Source organism: Halichoeres trimaculatus, unplaced genomic scaffold (genome assembly GCF_033239565.1).
Source record: "Halichoeres trimaculatus isolate MK-OKI-2021-1 unplaced genomic scaffold, fHalTri1.1 fHalTri1_scaffold_4, whole genome shotgun sequence".
Classification (NCBI taxonomy): Eukaryota; Metazoa; Chordata; class Actinopteri; order Labriformes; family Labridae; genus Halichoeres; species Halichoeres trimaculatus.
In genome coordinates, this window is record NW_027437182.1 from 38,568,701 (window position 1) to 38,581,036 (window position 12,336).

Here is a 12,336-nt window from a genome sequence, read left to right on the forward strand (position 1 = left end):
GATGTTTTCTGAAAACTCCGGCCAAAGTGAAGATTTTGGAAAACTCCGGTTTCATGGTTTCGTGTGGACGCCGGTAAATGGAGTTTTCCGTTCTCAAACGTCACAGCTGAATGACGGGGGCTCATTCTGATTGGCTGGTATGGGTTTTATGTCAGGATGGTCTAAGCACTGTGACCTGCAGCCCCTTCTCTGCCATCTCCTCCGTTGCTTCCTTGTCCGGTTGTAGGTGCGTGTCCCACCCATGTAGAAAACTCAAACTCTGGCCGGGAAGGGTGTCTGAAAACGGATCCCATTTTTCTTTCAGAACCCTCTCTCAGCCTCTACGTACTGTTGCCTTTTCTTTAACACACTCGGTGCATAGTCATTGTCCAGATGAATTTGTTTATTCTCCCATATGAAGTCTTATTCCGCCATGCAGTTCTTAAAATTTCCTATTTTGTCTTGTAGCTCAGAAACTTGATGATAACTGATCTCGGAGGTGCTCCTTTTTTGGTACCGGCCAAAGTGCCGGGTGTGCCTGTTCAGTTTGAAGATCAGCATCTTCTGACAGAGACAAGCCCCATTTAAGCATATTTACAACAAATTCAATCATAGACAGAGACTTGTTTTCTGATCCTTCTAGAATGGAATATACTCTAATGTTGTTTCGTCTTGATCTTCCTTCTTGGTCCCCCTGTCTTTCTTCCAGGTGAGCTTGAAGCTTTATCAGTTCCTCCGTCACTTTTTTCCAGCAATTGCATTCTGTCTTCCGTGTCTAAAACTCGTACTTCTACTTCGTCGAGTCTCTGTTTGGTTTTGCTTATCTCTCCTTTAATCTCCTTAAGCTGTTGCTTATTGTCTTGTCGGAAATCTTTTATCTTAAGCCAGAACTGTTTTCGAGCTAACTTCCATGCTAGCTTTGCCCTCCTCTTCGTTGTCATTAGCTGATGAGCTACAGCTAGCTGGGGAAGACTCTGGACCCTGTTTCCATTAAATACAACAAATACAACACAATAAATTCACATTCACAAAATCGTAATCCCAGGTGCACAAATCCTTTTCTAAGTCACAAATACACTGACACGCTCACATTTTGCACCTATTGTTGCAGCGCACTAGGTGTTAAACATACTTGTGCACTTGTATTGTATGAAATGAAGGTCTGGTGAGAATTTGAATATGAACAAATCTGAATGTGAACTTGTGCAATAAGTATGTGAAATAATTTACCATGAAAAAAGCTGTGTCCTCTAACACACTAACGCAGATTGCTACTTACAACCACTGGAATCCTCCCCACGAGTCACACATTCTCTGTTTTCTACAAGTGCAAATCAGAAATTGTACTTTCGGTTCCGCTGAGATATTTGGTGCAAAACTACGAAACGATCTGCCCTGCTCTGAGATTGACAGTCTTTGAGCCAGTCAGAGAGGAACTGCCCAGCCAATCAGAGGTTTTTATTCAATATGAGGTCGGTCATTTGTCCCAAACCACAACAGGATTCTCTACATCTAGGCGCTAGGCCACCCTGTTGGTTGTGGCTGCCTGTTGCAGCAGCTCTGTCTTCTTTGTCTGTTTCTTGTAATTTTTTCATCTCTTTTTCATCATCTTTGTATTTGGAGTGGGTCATTCCTTTGTGTGGCTCATTAGTTGGTCATGGACGCTACTGGTTTTGCCTTTAGTGATATTTTTACTACTTTTGCGCCTGTGTTTGTCAGGAGATCCTACATGTAACCATGGCCACATTGTGTACTTGTGAAATCAGCTGTTAGCAGCCTGTAGCATGTCAATGCTAACTGGTGCAAGGCCTGATGTCTTCCCACAAGGTGAGGAGAAGGAGGTGAGGATGATGTGCTGGTTCTCAGGTGTGAGCTAAGAAGTGATAACATAGACATGTTCTTTAATCCATCGTTATGGGGAATGTAAGATCTATCTCCAATAAGATGGAAGAGCTAGCTGTGCTAACCCAGCAACAGAGGGAATACCAGAAAGCAGAGTAGCATCATGCTATTCACTAACATGGCTAACAGAGCTAACACCAGACACCAACGCCACATTGGAAGAACTTCACCTGCTGTGAGCGGACAGGAGACAGGAGACAGAAACAGAACAGACTGCTGAAGAAGCTCAGTCCTGTGGAGGTGGAGACTGGCTGAACTGGAGAATGATGGACAAGCTGTCGTCATGTATTTTCTTATGGACCTTTGTGCACTTTCTTGACACTTTCTTACTTTTATTTTCTTGATTGCTGCTGTGACTCCCCCTGAATTTCCCCTCAGGGATAAATAAAATATTTTCCATTCTATTTCTATTTTATTCTATTTTTCCAAGGGTTTGGGGCCCTAATTACGTGTGAGCCAGTTTTTAGGATTTATTCAGGGTATCTGACATTGCGTTACTAGATAGTCCAAGCAAAACATTTCACCATTTGCTGGAGAAAAACGGTAACTTTTTTTCCAACCAAGCCCGGAAACAAAGAGTAAAATGAAGGATATAAATTTGAAAAAGAAAATATGATTTTTGAACAGAAAAATCTAACCCTGCAACGAAAAATCTCCAAACTTATTTGAATCAATTCCCCCACCCCCACCCATTACTTAGTTTAGCAGCTTTAATATGAATGGTATTGGTTTTTAACTGAGGAAGTTCTATGGGTCATACTGAATGTGTAACTCTTCCAACACACCAGGCCAAAGTTTGAAGTTCGAACTTTCTGCTGCTGGATTTCAACAGGTTCCTCCTCTGTTCTAAACTCACCTTCATCATGTTTTCAGGTCTGCCCCGTCTTCCCCTGACATTTCCCCTCAGTCCTCTCCCCGGCCCCCCAGAGCCAATAACGACCGCCTCACCCTCCTCACTCGTCTGGTCCGTAAAGGGGAGAAGAAGGGTCTGTTTGTGGAGAAGATGCCAGCCAGTATCTACCAGGTCAGAGCCGAGAGCTGAGAGCCATCCCACAGGAGCTTCATGCCAGCACTCACAGACACTAACACCGCAAATCTGTAACATGCACTCTGTGAAAGAGAGATCAAAGATTTAAAGGGCTGGAACTGTTCATCCCAACTCTCTCCACCCGTCTGTCTGTCTCTGTCCTTCTGCCTGTCTCTGTCTCCATCATTGTCGCTGTCTCTGTTCAGATGGTGAGAGATGAGAATCTGAAGTTCATGAGGAACAGAGATGTCTACAACAGCGACTACTTCAACTTCACCCTCTCCCTAGCCTCTGTCAACGCGGTATGATCTTCTCCTTTTTTCATCACACACAGCATCACTCACAGACAGGTGAGAGACACAGTTCCAGATCTGGGTGAGATAAGTGTTTTGTCCCTTACAGACTAAGCTGAAACATCCAGACTACCAGCCCATGGCCAGGGAGAGTCTTCAGCTGGCTGTCCACTTTCTGTTTCACACCTACCTGCACACCAAAAAGAAGCTCAGGTATGTGTTGACCTGCATGAAGAGCAGTGTTTCTCAGCAGCAGGCTCTCCACATGTCCGTCTCTCCTGCAGGGTGGACACAGAAGAGTGGATGGCAGCGGTGGAGGTGTTGTTGACGAAGAGCAGCGAGGCATGTCAGTGGATGGTTCGATACCTCGTTGGACCTGAGGGGCGAGAGATCACAAGGTAGGTGCTTCGTTGTCCAATAGTTAGGACACAGACACATACACTCTCACACGCTCTGCTCAGACAGTAGCCACGGTTACATGAGGAGTTTTTCATCTTTCCAAATGGAATCTTTCCAAATGACTTTTCCGAAAACAATAGTATACATGGAAAGGAATATTCCAATCTCTGGTCTACATGCGTCGCTGTAATCAAACAGAATAGTCAATGGGGCATGCGCAGAAAAAGGTAAACATCACAAGATTTATCAAAGCTGGAGGACGACAGTTTGTTTATCACGGTGTTGCAATACTCCGTATTACAAGTTTGTCATCCGAACGCACCCTGACAAATTTCCATTTGAGTGGATACATGATACCTCAATCGGTTTGGGGAAAGGAATATTCCACCCCTGTGAAACCGATTAAATGTCCATTCGGATTGGCACTTTTCTTTCGGAATGAGCTGTATACAAAGTTTAAATTCTTTCCATTTGAGCAAATAAACCGAATGCAGGCGGAATATTTGGGTCCATGTAAACGTGGCTAGTGTTAGGGAGTGTTGGTGCATGTTCAAATGTGTCTGTGTAAAAAACTGTACATCTGATTTGATTCTGATTTAAATTCCAATTCAGTTTCATGGCTCATTGTTTTGTTTCTGTCCTCAGGGTCTGTCTGTTAGAGTGCAGTGTGAGGGAGGTGAGGGTGGTGGTCGCATCCATCCTGGAGAAGACTCTGGAGAGTGCTCTGCACTTTGGGGACCCAGGATTGGACAGTTTTGTAAATGTTCTGTTGTCCTTATTGGACAAAGACGTTCCTGAGAATGTGAAGAACTGTGCACAGTACTTCAGCCTCTTCAGTAACTTTGCTCAGAGGGTAAAAAACACCTGGATGCAGTCTTTAAATCCTGTAATCAAAGAAACAGGACTGAGTGTTTCTCTGTGTATCCCTCTGTGTCTCTCTCTCTGTCTCAGGGTTGCAGTTCTTGTCAGCTGTTGTTGAAACACTCTGCTTATCGACGGTTGCTTGTCTTCTTGCTGGGTTCCAACAGGCAGAATAGCCAGGTAACGCTGTAACACACCTTCCTCCACACATTCTCTGTTGGTCCCTGTAAAGACCCCATTAACAAATCAAGCATTTAAAACTTACATGGTTAAAATCAAAACCTAAGCATGAGAACAGATCATCCAGAAAGTCTTTACGGCTTCACTTTTTCTACATGTTGTTATGTTACAGCCTCATCCAAAATGGAATAACTCCTTTTTTTCTTCTTAATTCTTAAGACACCACCCCATAATGACAAGGTGAACAAAGTTATTGTTTAAGTTTTTTGCAAATTTAAGAAGAATAAAAACAAACACATCACATGTATATAAGTATTCATAGCCTTTGCTCAGTGCTTAGTTGATGCATCTTTGGCAACAGGTACAGCTTCCAGTAAAATGCCTAAAAGCTTGGCCCACCTCTTTTTGGGCAGTTTGGTCCATTCCTTTGTGCAGCACTTCTCTGGTCCATAAAGCTGGACCATCAATGCAGTCATTTTCAAGGACCTTCGCAGAGTTGTCCTGAAGCCCCTCCTTTGATATCTTGGCTGGGTCATTGTCCTGTTAAAAGATTGACCGTCACCCCAGTCTGAGGTCCAAAGTGCTCTGGAGCAGGTTTTCATGCAGGATGTCTCTGTACATAGCTGCATTGATCTTTCCCTCAATCCTTACTGGTCTCCAAGGTCCTGCAAAACATCCCCACAGTAGGATGCTGCCACCACCATGCTTCACTGAGGACCTCCAGAGCTCTGGCAGAGGGACCATCAGGTTCTTGGTCTCCTCCCTGACAAAGGCCCTTCTCCCCAATGGCTCAGTTTAGACAGGGGGCCAGCTCTAGAAGAGTCCTGGTGGTTCTGAACTTCTGAACAGATGATGGAGGCCGCTGGGCTCATTGGGACCTTCAAAGCAGCAGAAATGTTTCTGGACCCTGTGACTTGGAGGTCTACTGACAGTACCTTTGACCTAATGCTTGGTTTGTGCTCTGATATGCACTGTCACCCGTGGGACCTGTGGGAGGTGTGTGCCTTTCCAAATCATGTCCAATCAACTAAGTTTACCACAGGTGGACTCCAGTTCAGCTTAGGAACATCTCAAGGAGGACTAAACAGGATTAACCTGTGGTCCATTTTTGAGCTTTGTGGCAAAGACTTGGAATTCTTATGAACATGTGTTGTCTTGTTTTTTTTTTAGTTTAAGAAAGGACCTCTTTCACAATACATGTAATTTTGCCCACAGCCCAATTTTTTGTTTATTGTGTGGTATTTGTAGTACACCCAGAGACGCCCAAGAATATACCTTGAGAAAATCCAAACGTCATCCAGGGCCTATACTATGACCTATTTTATGATCATTACCATAGGTGTGAGCCAGGGTGCACACTTAACCCCAGAACTTACTCAAACACAAGTAATAAATCATCAGACTGGGTAAAATCACCTTCACTGAAGTCTGGTGCATCTTTTGAAATCAAATGTAAAGCTAAGTATTACAAATGAAAGAAGTTATTGAATTTTAAGTGGAAAAAATAGTTTTTTTTAAATGATTTTTTCAACAAATTCAATTCTTTAGAGATGTGTCTGACCAGCTTATAGTTGCTGTACACCTAAAATACTTACAAATTATTTGGCCACATATATATTCTCAAAGTGGGGAAAAAAATCATCAAATTCTGAGACCGGTAAAGTTGTTCAATTAACAGGTTGGGTTACTGTGGTAGAATCAGGATACTGTTCCATGCCTTGTATATCATGAAACCTTAAAAGATTTGTTAAGAATTCATCCTTTAAGTATGATTTCTTTTACAATTTGAATGCTAGATTCAAGTAAGTAAGTATTTTAGGTGTACAGCAACTGTAAGTTGGTCAGACACATCTCTAAAGAATTGAATTAGTTGAAAAAATCGCAAAAAAAAACTTTTTTTTTTCCACTTAAAATTCAATAACTCCTTTCATTTGTAATACTTCGCTTTACATTTGATTTCAAAAGATGCACCAGACTTCAGTGAAGGTGATTTTACCCTGTTTGATGATTTATTATTTGTGTTTGAGTAAGTTTTGGGGTAAAGTGTGCACCCTGGCTCACACCTATGGCAATGATCATAAAATAGGTCATAGTACAGGCCCTGGATGGCTTTTGGATTTTCTCAAGGTATATTCTTGGGCGTCTCTGGATGTACTACAAATACCATACAATAAACAAAAAATTGGGCTGTGGGCAAAATTACATGTATTGTGAAAGAGGTCCTTTACAAAATATTAAAAAAGAAAAAAAAATGTTTTTCCACTTGTCTGTATGGGGTGTTGTGTGGAGAATTCAGAGGGAAAAAATGAATTAATTGCATTTTGGTGTGCTAAGATTTTGGTTTGACTTTAAAACATGTGATATGTTGATGCGCTGTGTTAAGCACTATTTCAGCTATGTCAACTGATGCAACCTGTGTTTAATATTTGGTCTTTTGGAGTTTATTTGTTTCTGGTGCTTCTGACAGAACCGGCGGTGGAGTCCGGCTCAAGCTAGGGAGTTCCTCCACCTCCACAGCACCCTTGCTCTCATCACGTTGCACTCTGAGCTGAACCCCCAGAGGACACATGGTTAGGCACTGTCTGTAGAACATGGTGGGCTGTTTTTTTTCTGAAAAGTCCAGCTCTCAGTCTGATCTATAAATGTCCCACTTGATGTCACCTGCAGCTCAAGGAGGCTTCACAACCAGAATGAGCTATGTCCCATCCTCAGCCTCGCTCCTCCCGCTGAACTCAGACATCCTGACCTCTCTCTATACCCCGGAGGGACAGCCCTACCTTTTAGAGGTAACATCCAACACTCACACGCCCACACGCGCACACGCGCACACACACACACACACACACACACACACACACACACACACACACACACACACACACACACACACACACACACACACACACACACACAAACTCTTTATGTGTACTTGATCTAAGGCAGATAGACAATAGATAGACATTTATTTGTCACCGTGGGGAAATGGCATTTCATTTCACACTTTAGGTAGCCCATAAAACAAAAGACACAAAACACTTTCAATCACTTAAAAAATACAATAAAACAATATTTTCACATTCCACACATTATGGCCAGACCAGCTGGATCTATTGCCTGTCGATATTTAAAAATTTGATGGCTTGTGGAATAAAAGACAGTTTGGACCTGTTAGTTTTAAAGAGAGGAAGGCAATAATGCCTTGCAGATGGCAGCAGTTTAAAGACAGAGGCAAGTGGATGCCTTTTATCAGCCACAATAGTGTCAGCCTTTTTCATGGCCAGGTCTTTGTATATACATTCAAGGCTGGGTATTGTGGTTCCCAACAGTTTAGTGGCTGTTGATGCTGTCTTTCTCACATACTTCTTTTGTGCTTTAGAGTCATTTCCAAACCATCAAATGATGCTAAAATTCAAGACACTTTCAACAAAAGCACAGGTCCATTCTGGGCCATTTTGCAATTCACATCTAAAGATAAACGTTTCTTTAAAAATACATTCTTTGTTGAGCCTTGGTGCTCAGGCAGTGACACCAAGAGTCCCATTTTAATCTGTGGTCGAGCACAACCCCAAGGTACTTGTATTAGGTCACAGACTGACTCACTGTTTATAAAAGTGGACTGGACTGAGTTTTTCTTCTGAAAATCAATAAACATGTCCTTTTTCTTAGAGGTGTTGAGGACAAACAGCAGGTTCTGAGAGGTTCTGTCTGAAACTGTAAGCAAGCGGGATCAAATCCAAGCCAAATTGACAGATTTAGAGGCCCACTCACAAAGAAATAACATCCATGTGTACTAGTGACGTATGATCGATACTGAAATATTGATTCTCCTAATACCAGCTCTCTGTGCTTAAAATCGATCCTAAACCCAGAATATCGATACTTTTGATACTTCAGTCATTTGAGGTCCTGTAAATCATTAATAGGAACACAGCAAAAAGTCACCAGACTGTTGAGAACGTATCTGAATGAAACGCCGTTCTATGGGAACTACTTTTTCTTCTGCCTGGCTAAATGCATAATGTGTAAGTGCAGCTGCATGTTGCTCAGTCTGTCACCCACTCTTCCGCTGTCACAGGACAGAATGGCAAAATGCAAAAGAAGTCGCATGTGGAGCTAATTTAGCCACACAAACAGCCAGGACACCGTTTGTTATATTTTAAGAAAAAAGGTCAGGACTTGTGGCAAACACTTTGGGTTGAATCACAACCAAGAATACTAGGTATTCACGATGAGGGGGACTAAGTATCAGTATCGCTAGACTTGTAGTCAAGACCTCCTCAGCCGAGACCAAGACAAGACCAAGACTAAGACCGAGACAGAACAAGCCAAGACCAAGACTTAGTCAAACCGAGACCAAGACCGAGACCGAGACCAAAAAAAGAAAAAAAAACAGTCTAGAGTTGGAGTTAATATTACACCATAATCTGCATGAGTTGAAGAGCACAAGCACCATCCTGGGGTTCAGCTGCATGGTATAAATATGATGATTAAATATAACAATTGTATTATTTCAGTACAGAGACAGTGCATGTCTTGTGTGTGGCTGCGTCCCAGTTCAGGCAGGAGGCATATACTCAACAATTCTATATTTGCCAGATGCTGAAGCAGTGATGTGTTAATTTAACAAAAAGCAGATGGAGTGAGACAGGAAGTTGTGCAGTGACACCACCCAAAAATGCCCAGTTTCTTTTTAAAATAATCATATTCAACATATTTAACAAGGTAAAGATATTGATCAACAGTTAGGTAGAGCTACGCTTTAAAACCTGACAACAAGCTAACTTTGTCAGTTTGTTGCATAGTTTAGCAGCTGTCTACATTTCTCTCTACTCACAGCCCGTTGCTCTGAGACTTGTCTGTAATGTGTAACGTTAGTGAATCCTGGTTCTGTCCTACCAGAACTCATGTACCAACTCCAACCTCACCAATCAGAGCTAACGTAACCTCACTCTTCATTTTATTGATAGACTCTCAAGTTTGAACAGACCACTGCAGAATAACTGCTGACTGTGGGTTGGAGGAAACATTAGCACAAAGTTTAGCCAGTGTTTGAGCCGACACTCTATGTCTGTCCTGTTGGACAGTTAGGCTCCTGTGTCTACCATCACTGCAAAATTAATCACAGAAATCGTTTTCAGCACAGAAAAACACAGACCTCTCTTCTCTCTATTGAACTCAGCTGGCGTAGTGTTGTCATAAAGACTTCGACATTCTGTAAATCAATCTGGTCCTGTCTGACCAAAGAGGGAAGCTGAGAAATAGCATTTGGAAATAAGCTATGTTGATGCTGATAGTCTCATTTTAAGTTGTGTATTAAAATCAGGCATAGAACAGAAACTATTTCAAGAGTACTTGTAAAGTCCTCACAGTCCTTTTAATTTTTTTTTTTGTTTTAATTATAGTTATTATTATTATTTTTATTATCATTATTATTATTTATTTATTTATTTATTTGTAGTCCCATCGCATGTAATTAGTTAGAGCTGTATCCTTTCAATCCTGTATTTTTAATACATACATAGCGAGTGCCCTGGTTGGGGCACCCCATTCTAAAATATTTGGACACACCCCTGCACGTCAGCGCAAATCTCTCTGCAGGTACGTGATGTTGCTTCGCTCATCAAAAGATAGATTTATGCTGAACAGAGGGTTCAACTCGTGGATTAAAGGGAGTTATAATGCAAAATGGGACTTAACTTTCCCCAGGTAAGAGTCAACAACTCCCCAAGCATACAACGCGTCTCTGTCTCTCTCTCTCCAGTTAAATTGATGTGGATCGCCCATCTGCGTCCTGTCTGCTTCTCCGCAGTCACAAACGGGATGAGCACAGACGTATGTCACAAAATACTCAAAGGGCGCGTAAAAATAATAAAAGCCATTATAGAAAGTTGTGCTCTACAAAGCCAGCAGTGTGCCTCGACATATCGTGCGCTTCTAATCGCTCCAAGACCGACATGTTAGTCCGAGACCCATCGAGAACGGGAGACCCCATGACCAAGACAAGCCCGAGACCAAAGACTGTCGAGGCCGTGACAAGACCGAGACCACGAAAAAGTGGTCTCGAGACCGGTCTTGAGTCCAAGACCAGTCTCTAGAACTACAAGCCTACGTATCGCCGATACCAGCCTGAATTTTACCCAGGATTGGAAAGATTGAAAAGGAAACCGGTGGTATCGAACATCACTAGTGTGTACGGAATTCCTGAGGATGCAGAGGGAAGTAACCTGCAGGACTTAGTCAAAAGTTTCATGAAGGCTGAGTTGTCACTCGAGGATTTTGACCTTGACATACAATGCTGTCACCCTGCTCTGGGTCCCAAACCACCACAGAATGTCAGCCCCCGCTCCGTGATCATTTTTTTTCTGGAGTACAGGACCAAAAAGCTGGTACTCCACACTGCGTCGAAAAAAAGGAGAGATATGTCTCGACCAACAGAGAGTTTATTTTGACCAAGATTATTCCACTAAGATGCAAAAGAAGAGGAAAGCATATGCTCCCATCAGAAAACTTCTGAAAGAGAGAGGTCTCCACTTTCAAACCCTGCCACCAGTGACAGTGAGGGGGCTCGTACCAGAGGACAACAGCAGCGTGGGACCTGCCGCTGCAGCGACACTGATGGAGAAACTGAACAAATCATCCCAGGAGACTGTGAAAACCAAACTAAGTAACCCAGACTCACATGAGGAGAGAGTACGGAAAAAACTTAGCTGCTTTCAGCACAACGCTGAAGCTACCACCTCCACAACAAGGTGAACACCACCCAAACAACCACTCGACATTTCCGGGGCAAGAGCTACCAACACAGTGAATTTAACTGGCAAAATCTAAAGACTAGCTGATCATACTCAAGGTGAGACACTGTGCCAACACTTATGGACAATGACTATGATGTGATGTGTGTTTGTGTATATATATATATATATATATATATATATATATATATATATATAAATATATATATATATATATATATATATATATATGTATACGATATAGTGAGTTTGTATGTGTGTATATGGTGTAGTGCCAATGTTTGTGTGTACCTAGGTATATGGATATGAATACATACAATACATTTTAGTACATTACTAATAATTTATGTCAGTCTAAGAGGATTAATAATTAGCTGCAAAATACCAGACTGCTGCTCGGGGTGCCTGTTCAAGTTACTCCAGCGTGAACTGATCCACTACTCAATATTGAGCTATGTCAGTTAGCACTGGAGAGACCCTTCATTTATTGGAGGCTTCCCTCTCCAACCAAATTCTCCTTCTTATTGGGATTTTTGTTGTGGAAACCATTTTTCTTTGTTCTACTTTTATTTGGGGTCTCAACTTACAAGTCCTTTGTTATTGTTCATATTTCAGTTCCAATGTTAAGGTCACACATTGTGTACATAGGGGAGGAGGCAATGCATCTTACAATTTATTTCTAAACAGGAAAACGAAATCATAACACATAATGTCAATGGGTTACAGAGTCCTATTAGTCCTAAAGCTTGTAGCCAAAATGAGGAGAGAAGAGCACAATGTAATCCTTTGGCAAGAAACTCACCTGGTAAGAGCAGAACATGAGAAATTGAATAAGATGGGTTTTACAGATAATTCTACTCCTCTTGTGCAAATGGACATGCAAGAGGAGTTGCAATACATATTACAAATAAAGTAAACTTTCAGCTTGCCAAACAGGTCACAG

General features: G+C 42.0%; 1 protein-coding gene across 2 annotated transcripts in view; it reads left to right on the forward strand.

Moving 5' to 3' along the window:
• Positions 1-12,336, forward strand: part of usp24 (ubiquitin specific peptidase 24) — a 117,074-nt gene that overhangs the window by 70,732 nt on the left and 34,006 nt on the right. For both annotated transcript variants that reach the window (XM_074667358.1, XM_074667359.1), the window contains exons 51-58: positions 2,755-2,905; positions 3,115-3,210; positions 3,311-3,414; positions 3,486-3,599; positions 4,246-4,453; positions 4,552-4,641; positions 7,109-7,211; positions 7,309-7,427. In XM_074667358.1, the coding sequence (XP_074523459.1) occupies positions 2,755-2,905; positions 3,115-3,210; positions 3,311-3,414; positions 3,486-3,599; positions 4,246-4,453; positions 4,552-4,641; positions 7,109-7,211; positions 7,309-7,427 (985 nt within the window). The remainder of the gene's footprint in view (positions 1-2,754; positions 2,906-3,114; positions 3,211-3,310; positions 3,415-3,485; positions 3,600-4,245; positions 4,454-4,551; positions 4,642-7,108; positions 7,212-7,308; positions 7,428-12,336) is intronic.